At 45.6% G+C, this 23,003-nt stretch overlaps 1 protein-coding gene across 1 annotated transcript in view; it reads left to right on the top strand.

Moving 5' to 3' along the window:
• The first annotated feature begins 7,582 nt into the window (after nucleotides 1-7,582).
• Nucleotides 7,583-23,003, top strand: part of LOC139380858 (diacylglycerol kinase beta-like) — a 110,491-nt gene continuing 95,070 nt past the window's right edge. Inside the window, exons 1-3 of the mRNA XM_071123991.1 lie at nucleotides 7,583-7,826; nucleotides 16,757-16,833; nucleotides 22,089-22,109. Coding sequence (XP_070980092.1) covers nucleotides 7,751-7,826; nucleotides 16,757-16,833; nucleotides 22,089-22,109 — 174 coding nt within the window. The 5' untranslated portion in view covers nucleotides 7,583-7,750. The remainder of the gene's footprint in view (nucleotides 7,827-16,756; nucleotides 16,834-22,088; nucleotides 22,110-23,003) is intronic.

Raw genomic sequence — 23,003 nt, 5'->3', positions numbered from 1 at the left:
GAGAACAGTGTCCTGTTGGTTAGTTTTAGCACTTGATTGCACTTGAACTAGTTATAGGGAGATGGCATAATTAGTAACACAAAAGTCATGGGTTCAATTCCTGTGCGAATCATATACACACATAATCACATGCACATACTGAACACTGAATTGCATATTTTATTATTAATATCAGGGGGCCTTGCTTGACTCGACTGCCATATAGAGAGATATTGGCTAGCATGGGAGAGAAACGGAAAACATTTTGCCGTGGTCGTAATAGAACTAGGGAGTGACAGTAAAGTTTGTTTCCCTTGGCAGTGTAAAGGTAGCCTGGTCCCAGATCTGTTTGTGCTGTCTTGCCCCTGAATACCGGCAAGACAGCACAAACAGACCTGGGACCAGGCTACCCTTGGAGGGGAATAACAGTCTGGTGCAGATCAGTGGGTGGCAGATTGTGTCCTCACTATGTGGACACATGCATCCAGGTGGAAGAGGAAAGACGGAGTGTGAGTGGTTGAAAGACAGAGGTGTCTGATGAAGCGCTCCGAGCCTGTCTGTCTGACTGTTATTTCTCCCTCCCTGGCTTGGCCATCAATACCACTTCTTAAGATATTCCTTTAGTGAACTGCATCTTCATCTGACTATGTAAGACCATCTCCCAGCAACTGACAGCTTCCTGAATTAGTTTTTGTGTTTGTTTTTTTAAAGTGACTTTGAGATTCTGTATGAAAAGCGCTATATAAAATACATCTAGTATTATTACTTTGATAGTTGTGCTCAAAAGAAAGACTGTAGGTAAATGTGTATAACCTTAAGGATGGTGTGTATAAGGTGTGTGTGTGTGTGTGTGTGTGTGTGCGTGCGCGAGTGAGTGAGTGAGTCAGTGCAAGGGAGAGAGAAGGAGACTTATTTAAATGTCAAATCTTTTTCTTCCCATTTCATTTTAAAATCACACCAACACATCACTAAAAAACCTCTCAGCCAAATGAAATATTAAAGTTTACAGTAGGTAAAGGTCTTGAGTTGTAAGTACACAGAACACCTCTGAGTCACCATTGTCTCAGACAGACATACAGTATAGGGCATACAGTGTGGAACACGGTGTAGTAGTGGTAGTGCTCTGCAGAGCTGGGAGACTACAGAGAAGAGAGACTGAGTATGAACACAGAGGTGTTAATATCCACTCATTGAGAGCCTGAATGGCTGAATGAGTCACCACAGACCATTAGAACACTGAGCAGAGAAGGAGTTCTGGCAAAAGCACAGTTTGATTGACTCAGTCTGTGTGGGCTTTTTCTCAGTGAGTACTGACAAGTTAAAAGCTAGATTCTGATGGAGAAATAAGGAGGGGTGTATGACTGCACATTGTTCCTTCAATCAGGATTCATCAAGGGGGACTACTAGTCCTGACTCTTCTTCCTTCTTCCTGTATTCTTTCTTCTTCCTGTATTCTTATGTGAAGATGGCACCGATAGAGATGGCAGCTTTGCTTCTAGTCCTTAGGAAACAGTGCAGTATTTAGTTTTTTTCATGTATTATTTCTTACATTGTAAGCCCAGAAAATCTTAAGTGTTCTTACATACATCCAGCACTACGACCAGGAATATGACTTTCCCAAAGTGGATCCTTTGTCTGCACCTCCCAGGGCATTTGAGCTGATTCCAGAGGTCGACCCAAAACAATGCCATCGGAGGAGAGGGTGCGTGCACACCACCCACCGCTTCAGAGTATATCACTCGCTAATGTCCAGTCCCTAGTTAACAAAGTCGAAGAAATCAGGACAAGAGTTGCTTTCCAAAGAGATGTCCGGGATTGTAACATACTCTGTTTCACGGAAACATGGCTAGCTGGGGACATGCTGTCAGAGTCCATACAGGCAACGGGATTTTCAATGTATCACGCCGACCGGAATAAACATCTCTCCGATAAGAAGAAGGGCAGGGGTGTATGTTTCATGATTAACAACTCATGGTGTAATTGTTCCGGGTAGCCTCAGAGAACAAAATTGATGTATACGCTGACTCGATGAGCGATTTGATAAGGAAGTGTATAGGAGATGTTGTACCCACTGTGACTATTAAAACCTTCCCTAACCAGAAACCGTGGATTGATGGCAGCATCCGTGCAAAACGGAAAGCACGTACCACTGCATTTAAACATGGCAAGGCAACTGGGAATATGGCAGGATACAAACAGCGTATTTATTCCCTCCGTATGGCAATCAAACAAGCAAAGTGTCAGTATAGAGACAAAGTGTCGCAATTCAACGGCTCAAACACAAGAAGTATGTGGCAGGGTCTACAGACAATCACGGATTACAAAAAGAAAACCAGCCCTGTCGCAGACATCGACGTCTTGCTTCCAGACAAATTAAACAACTTCTTTGTGCGCTTTGAGGACAAGATAGTGCCACCAACGCGGCACGCTACCAAAGGCTGTGGGCTAGGAAGGCGGTGATAGGTCTTGTTTTGTAATGCAGACTGAGAAATTAGAGTGCAGAGGTGTATTCCCCGTATCCTGTTCTGTATAATTGTGCTCATACAGTATGCTCTGTCCTCCTATATGGTGCGATGACTTGCAGTCACTTATAGACATGCATCATAATCATTCTATGAATTTTCGGGGAACTCCAAGTAACAAGATCTCCCTTTCCTGTGAAATAACTTTAAAATAGAAGCCTACTCACAGCACACTTGTTTTGCCAGGAAGGAGATTAGGATGCAGGTGTGTAACAACAGTATGCTTTGTCCTCTCACACGGTGTGTTGACGTCATAGGTTGATGTGCACTGAATCCATGTTTTGTATATAGCATGTGCCCATGCACACATACTCTACACTAACACAGGAAGTGATCCATAAGGTGTCACTTTGCTGCTGAACCTCCCCCTCCTCCTCTTCCTCCTCCCCCTACCTCTCATTCACTCCCCCTCCTCCCCCTACATCCCCTACCTCTCCCTACCTCCCCCTCCTCCCCCTACATCCCCTATATTCCCCTACCTCCTCCTCTCCCCTACCTCTCCCCACATCCCCTTCTCCTCTTCCCCCTACATCCCCTACCTCCCTCTACATCCCCCTCCTCACCCTCCTCTCCCCTACCTCTCCCTACATCCCCCTCCTCCTCGTGCTGTGTGCACACCTACTGTATGACGTTAGAGTTGCTAGGTAACCTTGTGAGCAAACAGAATCCCTCTCTGCACTGAGGGGAGGCCCCATACAGTTGATCAGTAAGTGCCTTTGTCTCACCCTACCCTCACCTCCCCTACTGTCTCTCCTTCCCCAGATGTGCGCTCACACACACACACACACACACACACACACACACACACACACACACACACACACACACACACACACACACACACACACACACACACACACCACACACACACAAACAGAACCACAGACACACACAAGCCCCCTGACAACCAGCTCCACTCCTGTTTCTGTCTTCCACCTCCACTGTATGTCTCCCATTTCTAAGCATGCATGAACTAGCTAGCTCTACCAGCCCTGCTGGCTGCTGCTCTTCTATTATCACATGCCTCCCTGGCTCTCTCACTTTGTTTGGAGAGGAGGAAGGTTATCAGGTACGACAGGACTCACATTTTGGAACAATACCTTTCTCTCCCTGTCTGCCTGTTACTGGCTGTGATTATGCTACAGATGAAGAATGGCACGTCTGTTGTTTGGTCTATTTGAGTATTATTTTCCTAATGGAGAGTAGATGACATGACCCCAGGCTATTACAGTTATTACCATGTTTCTGTTTGTAGACATTTCTTCCTCCCAGGTATTATTACCCAAGGCTGGCGAGTGAAACAATAACACCTTTCTTTTTCTTTCTGTATAAAACATAAATGTTCCTTCTTTCCTCTGTTTTTTAACCTGTCGGACAGCGTCAAACCCACAGCACTCTGTTTCAACTCATCTGTTCACAGAAACATTACGACTGTGTCGGGGCAAACGAGAGAAGACATGTCACGGTCTGAATGTGACCCCGTGGTGCTTCACAGTCATTTGTGTTTTTACATACATCCACCTTTAAGATACACACACTCTAACCTCCATCAGTCAAAGTGGATCCAATTCATATTTATTAGGCAAAGTAGTCCACTCAGCAGTATTTTAATTACTGGCCTCACCAGGTGTCGACCTGAGCGATCCAAGACAATAATCTAAAACACTATGAAGTCACACTTGAGAAAAAGGTTGAATATTAATTGATTCAACAAGTGATTGACCGATTTATAAGTGGAATTGGATATAATGGTCACATTACATAATGAAAACTGAGTGGCCTCCGTCACTCCAAATATGAAGAATTCCATATATTTCACTAGATTGGAACTGTCACAGGAATAACATTATATTCTCTGAACACAGAGTTAAAAATGTAGTAAACTGTTCCTGAGGGGGAACATGTAAAAATGTCTTTCTGTTATGGGAGAGTAACAGAAATAACATCGGTCATGATTAATGGACAGTGTGATAAAACCCTGTTCACCATTAATGATCCGAATGATCAGGAAAGAAGCAATAATATTGTTCTCTGGTTTGAAAAGCTGTTCCACCCTCTCAGATGTAATCTGGCCCAATGCTGGTACATTCCTGCCCAAATCAAACACCCACTGAGCACTTTGATTACACGGTGACACTAACATACCTCTGGCTCCCAGCCAAGGGGTATGTTACACACACACTTGACCAATCTGCTGCCCTCTCAGATGACTTTCCAGGAACTGGAAGATTTCATTGGAACACGGATACTGGCCATACGGGAAGAGCTCAGAACATCTGCGTTTGCATAAGGGGTCTGATACTGAGAACAGATACTGGAAATAGATGCTCCCTCTGTGCAGACAAAGTGCTCTGTGTGTGTTCTAATACCATTACAGTATATGCTCCTCCGTGTTGTCTGACCACCTCTTCAGACCAACGTTAACGTAGCCTCTCTAGCCAGACTCATGGCACTCCACCCAGAGTGGCTGTGGAGAGGCTACGTTGACATGGCCCATGTTAACGTAGCCTCTCTAGCCAGACTCATGGCACTCCACCCAGAGTGGCTGTGGAGAGGCTACGTTGACATGGCCCATGTTAACGTAGCCTCTCTAGCCAGACTCATGGCACTCCACCCAGAGTGGCTGTGGAGAGGCTACGTTAACATGGGCCATGTTTTCCTCTACCATCAAAGAGAGTTAGAGACTCACTGTCTGTATTCTCTCTCAGTTGTCTCTCTAGCTGTTGTACTTCTGTAATTTTGAACTCTCTCTCTCCACCCATTTTCACATTTACATTGTAGCTATTTAGCAGACGGTCTTATCCAGAGCAGCTTACAATTAGGGCATTCATCTTAATTAGTTAATTCATCCTCTCTCAGCCCATTGAATCATCCCATGCCAAGGCTTGTCACTGGACACAGATGGCAATTCCCAACATCTGTTCCACGTTGGTTGTGGAAACAACGTTGACTCAACCAGTGGGTGCCCAGTGGGTTACAATACCTAGAAAACATGTCATCTTTACAATTCTGATTCCTTTACATTTTTGTAATGTCTCTGTCTACACTCAAACTTGTAATTTTGCTCTTTCTCCTACAATCCTCCTCTCTCTACCCATCATATTATCCCGTGCACGGTATTGTGGTACATTGAGGTTTTACATAGAAGTTATTTCGTCTTTACAATTAACTTCTAGGGTTAGAGTAGATGAGTAAACCTCTCATATAATTGGATCAGTTGCAAATCAGTGTTATTGTGAGTGTGTGTGAGAGAGAGCGGGAGTGTGTGTGTGTGTGTGTGTGTGGGTGTGTGTGTGTGTGTGTGTGTGTGTGTGTGTGTGTGGGCGAGAATTAGACGCTGACAAGATTAAACTGTGATCTCATCTCTCCACACTAACCCCAGGAGTCCAATCTGCAGCTCTGTGATGAGCCCCCATGACTAACGTCATCCCCCTACTGTCACTGAGGGCAGCTCTGTGATGAGCCCCCATGACTAACGTCATCCCCCTACTGTCACTGAGGGCAGCTCTGTGATGAGCCCCCATGACTAACGTCATCCCCCTACTGTCACTGAGGGCAGCTCTGTGATGAGCCCCCATGACTAACGTCATCCCCCTACTGTCACTGAGGGCAGCTCTGTGATGAGCCCCCATGACTAACGTCATCCCCCTACTGTCACCGAGGGCAGCTCTGTGATGAGCCCCCATGACTAACGTCATCCCCCTACTGTCACTGAGGGCAGCTCTGTGATGAGCCCCCATGACTAACGTCATCCCCCTACTGTCACCGAGGGCAGCTCTGTGATGAGCCCCCATGACTAACGTCATCCCCCTACTGTCACTGAGGGCAGCTCTGTGATGAGCCCCCATGACTAACGTCATCACCCTACTGTCACTGAGGGCAGCTCTGTGATGAAGTCCCATGACTAACGTCATCACCCTACTGTCACTGAGGGCAGCTCTGTGATGAGCCCCCATGACTAAAGTCATCACCCTACTGTCACTGAGGGCAGCTCTGTGATGAAGTCCCATGACTAACGTCATCCCCCTACTGTCACTGAGGGCAGCTCTGTGATGAGCCCCCATGACTAACGTCATCACCCTACTGTCACTGAGGGCAGCTAGCCTTAATTCTGGCTCCTCTCATCACTGCAGATTGAATCCATGCCTTGTTCTTCCTCCTTCTGTTGCTCATACATAGAGATGCTTTGATGCTTTCTACCTCACCCCTGTCATTCTGTCCATGAGCTGGTAAACTGCTGTGTATTTTCCACCTGGCTGCCTCCTCCCTGTGAGGCCATCCATCCAGAGAGATGTATAGATTACTCCTCCACAGAGCAGAGCTGTCTCTGTTGCCCGCATAGCACATGTACATACCTACATTGAGGAGCCCACTATTTCACTCTATCACAGGAGGTTGGTGGCACCTTAATTGGGGAGGACAGGCTCGTGGTAATGGCTGCAGCGGAATAGCATCAAACACATCCAACATGAATACCATGTGTTTGATGCTATTCTATTCGCTCCGTTCCAGACATTATTATGAGCCGTCTTCCCCTCACCAGCCTCCACTTTACTCTATGTACTGTATGTGTGTGGTTTATGTGCTTTGGCAGTGACTAATGACTTGATTTTGACTGTGTCAGGAGTCTGTGTGTCTGTGTTCTATAATGGCGAAAGATGGTTTGATAGAAACTAATCTCTCCCTCTCTTTCTCTTTCTCTTTCTCTTTCTCTCTCTCTCTCTCTCTCTCTCACTCTCTCTTTCTTTCTCTCTCTCTCTCTCTCTGTCTCTCTCTCTCTCACTCTCCTTCTCCTTCTCCTTCTCCCTCTCCCTCTCCCTCTCTTTATATATCTCTCTCTCTCTCGCTCTCTCTCTCTCTCTCTCACACACACACTCTCTCTCTTTCCCTCACTCTCTCGCTCTTTCTCTCCCTCCCTCTCTCCCTCTCTCCCTCTCTCCCTCTCCATCTCTCCCTCTCTCCCTCTCCCTCTCCCTCTCCCTCTCCCTCTCTCTCAGCTTGTGTCTGTGTAATCAGAGAGAGAGAGGCCAAGAGACCTGCATCTGGCTGGACCGCCATATCACGTACTGATCCACCATCTCTGGTGTCTGTTTCTGCCACCACCTGCACTCACTGGGAAGGATCTGGGATGACGCCATGACAGATATTAACCTCCTCAGCTCCACACAGGGATAACCACACTAGAACCTCATTCCACCTCAGAGGCACATCCACCACCATCCTCCCTCACGTCCCTCCCAGCTGGCACCATGATGGGAGACGGAGTCGGGAGCTGGGAGTGTCTGAGTCCGTCTGAGTTCGGTCAGCTGCAGCAGTATAGCGAGTGTGAGTACTAGCATTACCTGTTTTAGCAATTGGTAAACTGAGGCAAATGTATCCTGACACACCACTATCAGCAATACTTGTGTCAGACCTTGGGTCAAATACATTAAAATACTTGAGCTGAGCTTGATTTAGTTTTCTCTACACAATGGGATCAATGGAATCAATAGTGCAAACTAAATCAAGCTCACATATTTGACTCAGGTCTGATAGCTGCGATAACCTGACGCACCCAGACCAGCTCTGATAGCTGGGATAACCTGACGCACCCAGACCAGGTCTGGTAAGTGGGATACCCTGAGGTCACCAGACCAGGTCTGGTAAGTGGGATACCCTGAGGTCACCAGACCAGCTCTGATAGCTGGGATAACCTGACGTACTGTAACCAGACAAGGTCTGATTGCTGCGATAACCTGACGCACCCAGACCAGGTCTGGTAAGTGGGATACCCTGAGGTCACCAGACCAGCTCTGATAGCTGGGATAACCTGACGTACTGTAACCAGACAAGGTCTGATAGCTGGGATAACCTGACGCACCCAGACCAGGTCTGGTAAGTGGGATACCCTGAGGTCACCAGACCAGCTCTGATAGCTGGGATAACCTGACGTACTGTAACCAGACAAGGTCTGATAGCTGCGATAACCTGACGCACCCAGACCAGGTCTGGTAAGTGGGATACCCTGAGGTCACCAGACCAGCTCTGATAGCTGGGATAACCTGACGTACTGTAACCAGACAAGGTCTGATAGCTGCGATAACCTGAAAAACCCAGACCAGGTCTGATAAGTGGGATACCCTGAGGTCACCAGACCAGCTCTGATAGCTGGGATAACCTGACATACTGTAACCAGACAAGGTATGATAGCTGGGATAACCTGATGTACTGTAACCAGACAAGGTCTGATAGCTGGCATAACCTGACATACTGTAACCAGACAAGGTCTGATAGCTGGGATAACCTGATGTACTGCAACCAGACCAGCTCTGATAGCTGGGATAACCTGATGTACTGTAACCAGACAAGGTCTGATAGCTGGCATAACCTGACATACTGTAACCAGACAAGGTCTGATAGCTGGCATAACCTGACATACTGTAACCAGACAAGGTCTGATAGCTGGCATAACCTGACATACTGTAACCAGACAAGGTCTGATAGCTGGCATAACCTGACATACTGTAACCAGACCAGCTCTGATAGCTGGGATAACCTGACATACTGTAACCAGGCATGGTCTGATAGCTGGCATAACCTGACGTACTGTACCCAGACAAGGTCTGATAGCTGGGATAACCTAACATACTGTAACCAGACAAGGTCTGATAGCTGGGATAACCTGATGTACTGTAACCAGACAAGGTCTGATAGCTGGGATAACCTGACGTACTGTAACCAGACAAGGTCTGATAGCTGGGATAACCTGACGTACTGTAACCAGACAAGGTCTGATAGCTGGGATAACCTAACATACTGTAACCAGACAAGGTCTGATAGCTGGGATAACCTGACATACTGTAACCAGACAAGGTCTGATAGCTGGGATAACCTGACGTACTGTAACCAGACAAGGTCTGATAGCTGGGATAACCTGACGTACTGTAACCAGACAAGGTCTGATAGCTGGGATAACCTGACGTACTGTAACCAGACAAGGTCTGATAGCTGGGATAACCTAACATACTGTAACCAGACAAGGTCTGATAGCTGGGATACCTTGAGGTCACCAGACTGAGAGTCAAATGCCAGGTTGTGTACATAGAGGGTGGTACTAAAGAAATGCACATCCCCCTTCCAAGCCTCACTTCCTACCCATCATTTGCCTAAGTGGTCTGATGTAGGCAATTGTTTTTCTTTGCGCTTGAAGATAAATGATTCATACAAATAGCATTTTCCCCCTCCCCATTGACTATTTCTACCACTACATCATCTTGCTTGTTTTTTTCATTTACATTTTAGTAATTTAGCAGACACTCTTATCGAGAGCGACTTATAGTTAATGCAACCATCTTAAGTAGGGCAGCAAAGGGAGGGTATATTACCGGTAACTTTCAAAGTTTACCAGTAAACTATCAGAATTTTGATAACGTTCAAGGATTCTCTGGAATTTATCACATGAAATCCAGGCTGTATCACATCCGGGCCGTGACAGGGCAGCGTACAACTGGCCCAGCGTCGTCCGGGTGTGGCCGGTGTAGGCCGTCATTGTAAATAAGAATTTGTTCTTAACTGACTTGCCTAGTTAAATAAAGGTTAAAAAACGTTCTAGTTTTTTTTTCTCTCTCTATGCGTAGGTAACTCATCCATATCATTAGCCTTCCCACCCCAGACATTTGTAAGTCAAAGGAGAATCCATCACTAGTCTGGCTTTCCTTGTAATAGATGAGCCTTCATTTTCACTCCCTTACAATCTATTGAGCTGATACACATCCACACAGTAACTGAATAGATTGTGTTGTCTGAGAAAAACAATTTTTTATTTATTTTTTATCTGAGGATTCCTCTATTCATAGACATACCTAAGAACACAATGTTCACATTCCCTAGACCTATTCATCTGTTGTCTAGGGGTATACTCAATTGTTGAGCGAGCTTGTCATTGAAACAGAAATTGATCAAACACAAAGCCTAACACATAAACGGTTATGTGGTCAAAAATAGTGCACTGCATGAGGAATAGGGTGCTGTTTGGAATGCAGGCATGATTTAATTCTGCTGATGAGGAAGGAATGAAGGCTGCTTTTGATTTATCAAGACTTGACCCCTTTTTTCCTATGATCTCCCCTTCCCTCGTTCATCTGAGTAATTTATTAATGGCTAAGGCTAAAAATACTCCTCCTGGCTCTTTCTTTCTCCTTCTCTCTATCCAGACAGTTTTATTTGTGCAGCTGCTTTGAGTTTCTTTTTTTGTTTCTTTTCTTTTCAGTGATTTGGCTCCAAAACACAGACCCATACAGTATAGTGGCTCCATAACATAGACCCATACAGTATAGTGGCTCCATAACACAGACCAATACAGTATAGTGGCTCCATAACATAGACCCATACAGTATAGTGGCTCCATAACATAGACCCATACAGTATAGTGGCTCCATAACATAGACCCATACAGTATAGTGGCTCCATAATATAGACCCATACAGTATAGTGGCTCCATAACACAGACCAATACAGTATAGTGGCTCCATAACATAGACCAATACAGTATGGTGGCTCCATAACATAGACCCATACAGTATGGTGGCTCCATAACATAGACCCATACAGTATGGTGGCTCCATAACATAGACCCATACAGTATGGTGGCTCCATAACACAAACCCATACAGTATGGTGGCTCCATAACATAGACCAATACAGTATGGTGGCTCCATAACATAGACCCATACAGTATGGTGGCTCCATAACATAGACCCATACAGTATGGTGGCTCCATAACATAGACCCATATAATATGGTGGCTCCATAATATAGACCCATACAGTATGGTGGCTCCATAACATAGACCCATATAATATGGTGGCTCAATAACATAGACCAATACAACAGTCAACAATACCACCTTAGTGGTACTGTACACTCCGGCATTAAAACAGGTGAATTCAATGCAAAACATTAATTATTTTGCTTCCATGCTTTCGTTCACAAAGACCAGGATATAATATTTATCTTGATTGCCCTTTCTTATGATCCCTGCTCAGGCTTGTTTTCTACCCATAATAGAGGCAGCCAGTCAATAGCAGTGTGTACTGTTCATTCTATGAGTATGAATAGCAGAAGTGAGATAGCAATTGCTGATGTATTGTTCATTGCAATCGGGTGTTTTGTCTCTTTCCTCTGTCTGTGTGAACAGGGGTGTGTGTGAGAGACGAACATCCGCTCTTCACAGAGCAGAGTGCTAAAGGGCTTGTCGATTTGCTGTGCTAATGATGAGAGGAGTATATTTGTCATCTATTTACACTGGGTTGCTAATGGGCCTTCCGTCACATGTACGACCACAATGCTGCTGCTGGTGGTGGATGGGTATGTGTGTGTGTGTGTGTGTGTGTGTGTGTGTGTGTGTGTGTGTGTGTGTGTGTGTGTCAAAATACTTGGAGCGTTTGATTGAGCCTGCCTTGAGTGATCAGGTAGGCGGGGATTATTCCGTTGGTTCCATTCCTCCAGACAAGCTCAATCAAGCCCATATTGTGAAAATACAAACACTGTTTGAACCCAGGTCTGCTGTGTTGGATGGATGTCTGTGTCTGTGCTACTATAATGTTGTTGGTAATTGTGTTTGGTGTGCCTGTTTTCAATAGGAGTTAATAAGGGGAAATATAATGGAAAAGGTGAAATGTTAGTGTCAGTTACAGCGAGACTGTTCTTGTTTTTGTGCTGGTTGTAGGGATAACTAGCTACAGTCTAGTTAGCTGAATGATCTACTTCATCAACTATTTTATGGTAAATGGAGGGGATTTACTGTAGCCTAAGTTGTCTCAGGCCATTACCTATTGTTTGTTGATTCAGCGAGCGAATATGATTGCTCAGATCAGAGATTTGCCTGGGGAGGGGGGTCTGCTTTGCATACATGCGTACATATGAATTGCACACCTGCCCGCATGTTTGTGAATATGTGCATGCGAGCATAGATGTGATTGAGCATTTTCAGTGAATGAGAATGTCTTCTCAGTAAGTCAACTCACCTGTTTAGATAAGGGTTAGCTATCTTTGGTCCCTGCCTCACTACCTTGCCTCAGTATGACAGGCTGAGAGGTGACTGGCGTTGGGGGGATAAGGGTTAACTATCTATAGTCCCTGCCTTCCTGCCTTGCCTCAGATGATAATAAGGAGAAATATAATGGAAAAGGTGAAATGTTAGTGTCAGTTACAGCGAGACTGTTCTTGTTTTTGTGCTGGTTGTAGGGATAACTAGCTACAGTCTAGTTAGCTGAATGATCTACTTCATCAACTATTTTATGGTAAATGGAGGGGATTTACTGTAGCCTAAGAAAAACAGGCTAACAGATGATTGGCATCGGGAGGAGGAGGGGGGAAACCCAGGGATATATTAGCATGGCTGGGTGTAAAACACACCATGTTCCTGGTCCCTGTGACTCACACCCTGCCTGCTCAGGCAGTCACCTAACACCTAACTGGCCTTTGTTTTAGACAGAGGAGAGAGCAGGGTGTTCAGCCTCATTCCACACAGATGATTCATTTAGATAATGTATGCTATTTTTTCCCAGATCTAAACTACTGAGCTCACCTAACATAAGCTGGACTGCTGTGTACTAGAGAGAGGAGAACGTGGCGTTCAATCCATAGAGATTGTTGTGACGTTGTATTAGTTAATGTGACGACTGTTGCTCATCGAATGATTAAAGTTGCTAATTGCGTGATTAACTGAATCAAGCAATTATTAACTCACTAACCTGGTGCACCATGGGAAAACTAGTTTTTATTGAGTTTCTATTTCCCAAATTAACTCTAAGAATATTTACAACAGCCGCTAATTAACCAGTCACCTCTACCATCTCGTTCTGAACGTCGTATAGCCCGTGAATCTGCACGGACCCGGGTCTCACCAATGAGTTCGTACCACACCAATCTTAGTTGAATATTTATTTACGAGAAAGCTAAAATGATGATTAAAGATACACATAGACAAAACACATTATAGGCTATTGAATAGAACTGAGTATAACAGGCCAACACACTAAAATGGGTATTTCAAAGAGAGAGAGGAAAAAGAAAGTACACGAGGGAAATATACATTTGGGTGAATTTGTCAGCTATGCTATTCTAACCCTAGCCTTGCCCCAAGGATTCTCTGCGCAGAACATTCAGGGGACCGTTCAGGCTTCTCGATGACGCACTACTCCGGCGCACCTCTCTGATCGTCCTCCCAATGTCAGTGTCCTTTTGGCTTAGGAGTCTGTTCCCTCACCCTGGCTCTGGAAGGGGTCTTCTGAGGACAGACAACTCTGTAGCTCAGAGCTCACAGCGTTGGAATGAAACTGTAGATGCCACGATTCGATGGGAGATGGAGGCTAGGTGGTTCAACTTGAATTCACCCGCTTAGACACAGCTACTCATCCGTAGCTTAGGTAGAAAAATATTTATTTGTCTTCTAACTTGCGTTGCGTTTTGGGTTCATTGACTTTTTAGACCTTGGCTGCAGCTTGGGTCACGTAGTCTTGTCTGTGAATTCTTTTCTCACAGGTTTTATGCCCTTGGGTCAGAAGTGGGCGTAACTGCCTTTAGGGCAATTCTCTGGGCGTACCAAGTTAATGAGGGCAAGGTCTAGATTTCACTCAAATCCAATTTTAGACAACTTAACATTTAATCTTTACCAAAACATTCCCTTTGATTTGGTCATTTTGCACATAACGTACAATGTAGGATCATCAAACATATACTAGGAAAACGCTTCACGTTACAATGTTTTCGTAATAACGTCATCTATTAACCTTTAATAACAAAACAAAAATGATATACATTTTCATATTTCATCTATCGTCATGACCACAATTGTGGCTGACGGAAACCCTTGTTCCAAAGTCCCTTTTTTTAATGTTTAATGTTCTGAGGCTGGTTCTCCATAGTAACAGGACAAAGGACTGTCTGTGGCCTGAGATTTACCAGGGGCGTGAGGGGTCATAAAACCCCCACATCTTCAGACCCCTAGATCTCTCCTCCTCTGTTGGGGTTGAGAGATAATCTGTAGGGTTGGGGTCTCCTGTAACCTGACCTGATCAGGACAGTCATGACAAGATATAATCTAACTCTATATTCAACTCCAGAGATGATTCAGTATGCTATAGGGGTTTTTCTACCAAAGAGAGGAGAGAGAGGGGGGTGATTATCCAACCTATTAAGATATACCATATCTAATTACATTTCTATGGTCTAACCCAACTCGGAGTCTGAGATAACCCTGTGTTCTGTAAGATTTGTTGTATTAAAGAGAGAAAAGAGAGTGGGCATCCAAACCATCTCCACAGAGATGATTCACTATTGCATTCCTAACAACTTTCCTGTCTTAATTGGTCTATTTGTTTAATTGATTAGCTAAACTAATTTTTACCTCTATTAGATTTGCGCCTCATGATCTACCCTGATGATCTTCTCAGATACAGCTAGGGCCCAAAAGACAATCAGCATATCCAGCAGCATTTCCCCCACCCAATGATACGCCTGGTGCCAAAACTACTAAACAAATGGATTTAATTGGACAATTACAATGCCAGATTGTATATGCTCCTTGATAAATAGTTTTCTACCCTCAGAGTCTCAGACAAAAGCTAGAGTCATTCTGGGAAGTCACACTTCCTAAATCTACATTGGCCTCATGGCTTTCTTATGTCATCGGCCGGCAAATATAGGTTTATGGTGGATACAGTGTCTGACAGTCTTCTACCCTATAGTACGTATTACAATATTTTCAAGTGTTGCACATGTAAAGTAGTCTTAAATTCTTACACAGTATGACGTGCATATCTTTGTCATGCACTGTATAACCTCTCCCGTCACTCAATTTCAATTCAAGGCGCTTTATTGGCATGGGAAACATATGTTAACATTGCCAAAGCAAGTTAAGTAGATATTACACAAAAGTGAAATAAACAATAAAAATTAACAGTAAACATTACACTCGCCTGCTACACTAACTACTTCTCAGATAGAGTTCAGTGTGTCAAGTCGGAGGGCCTGTTATCCGGACCTCTGGAAGTCGCTATGGGGGTGCCACAGGGTTCAATTCTCGCTGCCCAGACCCGCCCGCCCGACTAGCATCACTACTCTGGACAGTTCTGACTTAGAATATGTTGACAACTACAAATACCTAGGTGTCTGGCTAGACTGTAAACTCTCCTTCCAGACTCACATTAAGCATCTCCAATCCAAAGTTAAATCTAGAATCGGCTTCCTATTTCGCAACAAAGCCTCCTTCACTCATGCTACCAAACATACCCTCGTAAAACTGACTATCCTACCGATCCATGATTTCGGCGATGCCATTTACAAATTAGCCTCCAACACTCTACTCAGCAAATTGGATGCAGTCTATCACAGTGCCATCCGTTTTGTCACCAAAGCCCCATATAATTGTCACGTTCGTTGTATTGATTGTTTTTCTGCTCTTTTCACACCATATTTCTACTTGCACATCCTCATCTGCACATATATCACTCCAGTGTAAATTGCTAAATTGTAATTACTTTGCCACTATGGCCTATTTATTGCCTTACCTCCTTAATTAATTTGCACACACTGTATACAGATTTTTTTTCTTCTGTGTTATTGACTGTACGTTTGTTTATCTCATGTGTAACTCTGTGTCGTTGTTTTTGTCGCAATGCTTTGCTTTATCTTGGCCAGGTTGCAGTTGTAAATGAGAACTTGTTCTCAACTGGCCTTCCTGGTTAAATAAAGGTAAAATAAAAAAAACTCCCAGAAGTTCCAAAATAATAAAGACATTTCAAATGTCATATTATGTATATACAGTATACAATGTAACAATGTGCAAATGGTTAAAGTACAAAGGGGAAAGTAAATAAACATAAATATGGGTTGTATTTACAATGGTGTTTGTTCTTCACTGGTTGACGTTTTCTTGTGGCAACAGGTCATAAATCTTGCTGCTGTGATGGCACACTGTGGTATTTCACCCATTAGATTTAATTTTTGGGGGATCTGGGTAATCTGAGGGAAATATGTGTCTCTAATATGGTCATACATTTGACAGGAGGTTAGGAAGTGCAGCTCAGTTTCCACCTCATTTTGTGGTCAGGGTGCACATAGCCTGTTTTCTCTTGAGAGCCAGGTCTGCCTACAGTAATCTTTCTCAATAGCAAGGCTATGCTCACTGAATATGTACAGAGTCAAAGTTTTCCCTGACGTTGGGTCAGTCACAGTGGTCAGGTATTCTGCCACTCACTCTCTCTCTTTCTCAGATTCCACCAAGAAGCTGAAGGATGTTCTGGGGGAGTTTCACGGTGAAGGAGTCCTCTCCAAGTACAATCCTGAGCAGGTACTGTATGTCTCTGCCTCACCCCTTTCCTCCCTTACACCTCTCCTCTCCCCTCCTCCTTGTCCCTCCTCTCCTCTCACCCCAGTTCTCCTCTCCTCTCCTCCTTGTCCCTCCTCTCCTCTCACCCCAGTTCTCCTCTCCCCTCCTCCTTATCCCTCCTCTCCTCTCACCCCAGTTCTCCTCTCCTCTCCCCTCCTCCGTGTCCCTCCTCTCCTCTCACCCCAGTTCTCCTCTCCTCTCCCCTCCTCCTTGTCCCTCCTCTCCTCTTACCCCAGTTCTCCTCTCCCCTCCTCCTTGTCCCTCCTCTCCTCTCACCCCAGTTCTCCTCTCCCCTCCTCCTTGTCCCTCCTCTCCTCTCACCCCAGTTCTCCTCTCCCCTCCTCCTTGTCCCTCCTTTCCTCTCACCCCAGTTCTTCTCTCCTCTCCCCTCCTCCTTGTCCCTCCTCTCCTCTCACCCCAGTTCTCCTCTCCTCTCCCCTCCTCCTTGTCCCTCCTCTCCTCTCACCCCAGTTCTCCTCTCCCTTCCTCCTTATCCCTCCTCTCCTCTCACCCCAGTTCTCCTCTCCTCCCCTATTTTTTCCTCCCCTACCCTTCCTGAGGGAGATCAATAGATTAGTTATGTTATTAAGACCCTGGCTATCCCATGACTCAGTCCTTAGCTCCATCACTGAAACGCTTAGTCATCCCCTCCATTTAGAGTGCAATGAGGTGAGAAACACTTCCTCCCTCCCTTGCCCTCACAATCAACATGCCTCTGACGCCCTTTAGCCTCCACACGTTACGTCATCATGGTAACGAGGATAGGCGGCGCTGTCATTCTATTATGGTCTGTCTGGATGGGTCACCACTCCACTTCCCCTGTCCCTAACCCTACTCATTTCTAATCTCCTGCCCCCTTTCCTTCTAATAACTCCAGCATCGTGACATGAGTAACAGCCTCACAGCGGCTGGATGGCGCCATCAGAGCCCCAGTCGCACTCAGACATCATGTGGCCTGTGGTGTGATCACCAGACCCAGTGAGGGCAGGCGAAGGGCTGCTGGTATTCTCTGCATTGTGTGGCAAGGAGCGAGGTAACTCTTGTGCTCGTGTAATCCATTAGTCGTTCTCTTGGTGACTCATCAATCCTTGCCTGTTCTGGAAGCTGCCTTGAACGGCGGTGACAAACCATCAGTGGAGTTGCCCCCCCCGCCTCCGACCGCCTCCGACTGTATTTCTTCATGACAGATGAGCGATAAGGCGGACAGGGGACTGTAAATTAAAGGGTGGAGGTGTTTCCACACACATACACATACACACACACACACACTTTCCACGGGAGGCACTGACGGAGGGAACATCAATCAGATGGAGTATAATTTATGACTGTGTCATTCAGTTGAGCTCATCTTGCTGTGAGACTGTCATCCCTGAGGATGTATGTCACTTTAGTGACCGAGGACCCCAGGAGTGACAAGAACTAATGTTCCTTTAATACATCTTGAGAACACAGACAGGAGTGGGAGCCAGGGTTGAACATGTATTGAGAACACAGACAGGGTTGGGAGTCAGGGTTTAATATGTATTGATAATACAGGCAGGGTTGGGAGTCAGGGTTTAATATGTATTGATAATACAGGCAGGGTTGGGAGTCAGGGTTTAATATGTATTGATAATACAGGCAGGGTTGGGAGTCAGGGTTTAATATGTATTGATAATACAGGCAGGGTTGGGAGTCAGGGTTTAATATGTATTGATACTACAGGCAGGGTTGGGAGTCAGGGTTTAATATGTATTGATAATACAGGCAGGGTTGGGAGTCAGGGTTTAATATGTATTGATAATACAGGCAGGGTTGGGAGTCAGGGTTTAATATGTATTGATACTACAGGCAGGGTTGGGAGCCAGGGTTTAATATGTATTGATAATACAGGCAGGGTTGGGAGCCAGGGTTTAATATGTATTGATAATACAGGCAGGGTTGGGAGTCAGGGTTTAATATGTATTGATAATACAGGCAGGGTTGGGAGTCAGGGTTTAATATGTATTGATACTACAGGCAGGGTTGGGAGCCAGGGTTTAAAATGTATTGATAATACAGGCAGGGTTGGGAGCCAGGGTTTAACATGTATTGATAATACAGGCAGGGTTTGGGGCCAGGGTTTGCTGTGCTGACGTGGTGGAGTGTGGTGGTTTGCCCTGTGCTCTGGTGAGAGGTTTTCTGTAATAGATATAGTGAAGTTTTTTGATGCAATTTAAAAAAAAATCTTTCTCATGGCTTTATTGGCTCAGGTAGAAAGGCCTCTTCCCCTCAACCTGAACTTTCACCCCAATCATAACCTTTACCCTCATCCTGACCTTTTACCCCCAACATAACCTCTCTCTGTCATGACTGCATGTGCCAGACATGCATTCACAGCTGTCCAATTTTAACCATAAATATATCCAAATGGTGAGTATGATGACACGCCTCGCTAGCGTGTACAATTTTTTTTTACCCTCTTGTTGTGTTGGCATGGGTTCCACAATGAATTTGATTGATTTGTCAAGGCCATCACTGCTAGCAGGGAGATGTAGACAGCTTGATGGAGACATTCCAGAAATGCCTATCAAATCCTTGTGGGTGCTCTTATTGCAGACAAGCATGTCTTTCTCACGACATGACCTTACGACTCTTATTTGTTTTTTGGGATTTGTTTTTGGAAAGTGTGCATTTTTCTCAAAATCTGCTGTAAAGTAAATTAAGTGAATCTTTTGGTAGCTTCACCAAATAAGGAGAAGAGAGGAGGAGTGATATGAATGATGGTTCCGCAGGTCTGGCCTGCCAGCCCACTGCTCTCTCTCTCTCTCTCTCTGCCTCTGTCTGTCTGTCTCTGTCTGTCTGTCTGTCTCTCCCTCTCTCTCTATCTCTCTCAGGGTTAGATCCACGGCACAGAGCCCAGGGAGGATCAGTAAGACACTGAACTGAATAGAGAGTTGCTATTAAGATGGGTAGTAGACTGATAGAAACTGATAGAAAGGGTTGCTAGGTAACCTGAATTAATGCTTTATGTTCCAAAACGTTTGTGTTTTGAATGACTAATACATAGCGCATACAAGTTAATTAGTTTCATACATATTTGGTGTGAACTGTGGCACACAGATATTGTCAGTAAAAAGTTCAGAGATTGGATGTTTAAGTACATGTGTGGGTGTTGAGAGAAAGAGGACTAGCTTTCAAAAGAGCCTCGGGCAGTAAGAATGTTATGACATCACGCCTGATTAACCCTAACCACTGCTGCCGCTTACTACTGCTGCCAACCCCATGTCTCCTTACCCCCCCCCCCCACTATGATGTAACCCCATGTCTCTTTACCCCCCCCACTATGATGTAACCCCATGTCTCCTTCTTACCCCCCCCCCCCCCCACTATGATATAACCCCATGTCTCCTTACCCCCCCCACTATGATGTAACCCCATGTCTCCTTCTTACCACCCCACTATGATGTAACCCCATGTCTCCTTACCCCCCCACTATTATGTAACCCCATGTCTCCTTCTTACCCCCCCCCCACTATGATATAACCCCATGTCTCCTTACCCCCCCCCCCCACTATGATGTAACCCCATGTCTCCTTAACCCCCCCCCCCACTATGATGTAACCCCATGTCTCCTTCTTACCCCCCCACTATGATGTAACCCCATGTCTCCTTCTTACCCCCCCCCCCACTATGATATAACCCCATGTCTCCTTACCCCCCCCACTATGATGTAACCCCATGTCTCCTTCTTACCCCCCCACTATGATGTAACCCCATGTCTCCTTACCCCCCCACTATTATGTAACCCCATGTCTCCTTCTTACCCCCCCACTATGATGTAACCCCATGTCTCCTTACCCCCCCACTATGATGTAACCCCATGTCTCCTTCTTACCCCCCCACTATGATGTAACCCCATGTCTCCTTCTTACCCCCCCCCCCCCCCCCACTATGATATAACCCCATGTCTCCTTACCCCCCCACCATGATGCAACCCCATGTCTCCTTCTTACCCCCCACTATGATGTAACCCCATGTCTCCTTACCCCCCCACTATTATGTAACCCCATGTCTCCTTCTTACCCCCCCACTATGATGTAACCCCATGTCTCCTTCTTACCCCCCCACTATGATGTAACCCCATGTCTCCTTCTTACCCCCCCCCCACTATGATATAACCCCATGTCTCCTTACCCCCCCCCCACTATGATGTAACCCCATGTCTCCTTCTTACCCCCCCACTATGATGTAACCCCATGTCTCCTTACCCCCCCCACTATTATGTAACCCCATGTCTCCTTCTTACCCCCAAACTATGATGTAACCCCATGTCTCCTTACCCCCCCCACTATGATATAACCCCATGTCTCCTTACCCCCCCCCAATATGATGTAACCCCATGTCTCCTTCTTACCCCCCACCCCCACTATGATATAACCCCATGTCTCCTTACCCCCCCCATTATCATGTAACCCCATGTCTCCTTCTTACCCCCCCACTATGATGTAACCCCATATCTCCTTCTTACCCCCCCACTATGATGTAACCCCATGTCTCTTTCTTACCCCCCCACTATTATGTAACCCCATGTCTCCTTCTTACCCCCCCACTATGATGTAACCCCATGTCTCCTTACCCCCCCACTATTATGTAACCCCATGTCTCCTTCTTACCCCCCCACTATGATGTAACCCCATGTCTCCTTCTATTATGTAACCCCATGTCCCCACTATGATATAACCCCATGTCTCCTTACCCCCCCCCCCCCCACTATGATGTAACCCCATGTCTCCTTCTTACCCCCCCACTATGATGTAACCCCATGTCTCCTTACCCCCCCCACTATTATGTAACCCCATGTCTCCTTCTTACCCCCCCACTATGATGTAACCCCATGTCTCCTTACCCCCCCACTATGATATAACCCCATGTCTCCTTACCCCCCCCACTATGATGTAACCCCATGTCTCCTTCTTACCCCCCACCCCCACTATGATATAACCCCATGTCTCCCTACCCCCCCCCCATTATGATGTAACCCCATGTCTCCTTCTTACCCCCCCACTATGATGTAACCCCATATCTCCTTCTTACCCCCCCACTATGATGTAACCCCATGTCTCTTTCTTACCCCCCCCACTATGATGTAACCCCATGTCTCCTTCTTACTCCCCCACTATGATGTAACCCCATGTCTTCTTCTCTCCCTTTCTCTCCCCCCCCCCCCCCCCCCCCGCCTCCCCACTGTCAAACAGAAGCAAGACGTTCTCAACCAAGTAAGCCACAGCCCCTGTTGGGGGTCTGCATGGTCTGTGGTTTCTGTGTCTTACTCTACAGACTGCACGTAACATACTGAACCCTGTATCATCAGAGACACCAACCCAACCCGCTGTCACCACCAGTCAGAGGGCACAGGTTAAAGATTAGGGGTCAGGTCCAGTGCTGATTTTTTGTGTCTAACATACTGCATGTAACATACATAACTCTATCCCATCAGAGACGTTTGTAACATGACGTACTGCGGTACCAATAATGCTCTCTCACCCAATCCCAGGTCAAAGGTCAGGGTTCAGGGTTCAGGTCCCATGCTACTTTCTGATGCTCAACTTACCAACATGTAACAACAGTGTATCCATAATTCAGGAATGTTGTGTTTTGTTTTTCAACGGCAAGGCTAATGGCACCGATCACTGTGTGAATGCCAGTTCAGACAACCTCATGCTGTTTCTGTAAAGGTATCTTGCCTGAGGAATCTCGTTCAGGCATTTTACTGTGTCTGCCTGCTGATGAAGTGACTCAGGATTGTTTCTGTGTACTGTCTGTTTCACTCACATTAAACTTTTAAAGGTTGGCTAAAATGTCAGCCTACGATCCAGCTGATTTATGTTTCTCCAAATGAATGATTTCCTGACTCTTCTCAGCTGTATGGTTTTATTCAGAGTCCCAAAAGCAATGTGTGATCGTCATGCTCTTTAGAGAGGTGATTGAATATGACCTACTAATCTCAAATGCAATACTGCAGATCACCAGTAAAACTCTCAGCATTACAATTCAGGAAAACCCATTTTCTAAAGGTTTCATTCCTCTTATATACAGATGTTCAGCATTATGCCTCCTACTGGGCACACACTGGTTGAATCAACATGGTTTCCAGGTCATATCAATGAAAT

This window comes from Oncorhynchus clarkii, chromosome 22 (genome assembly GCF_045791955.1).
Source record: "Oncorhynchus clarkii lewisi isolate Uvic-CL-2024 chromosome 22, UVic_Ocla_1.0, whole genome shotgun sequence".
Classification (NCBI taxonomy): domain Eukaryota; kingdom Metazoa; phylum Chordata; class Actinopteri; order Salmoniformes; family Salmonidae; genus Oncorhynchus; species Oncorhynchus clarkii.
This window is presented reverse-complemented; position numbering and strand designations above follow the sequence as displayed.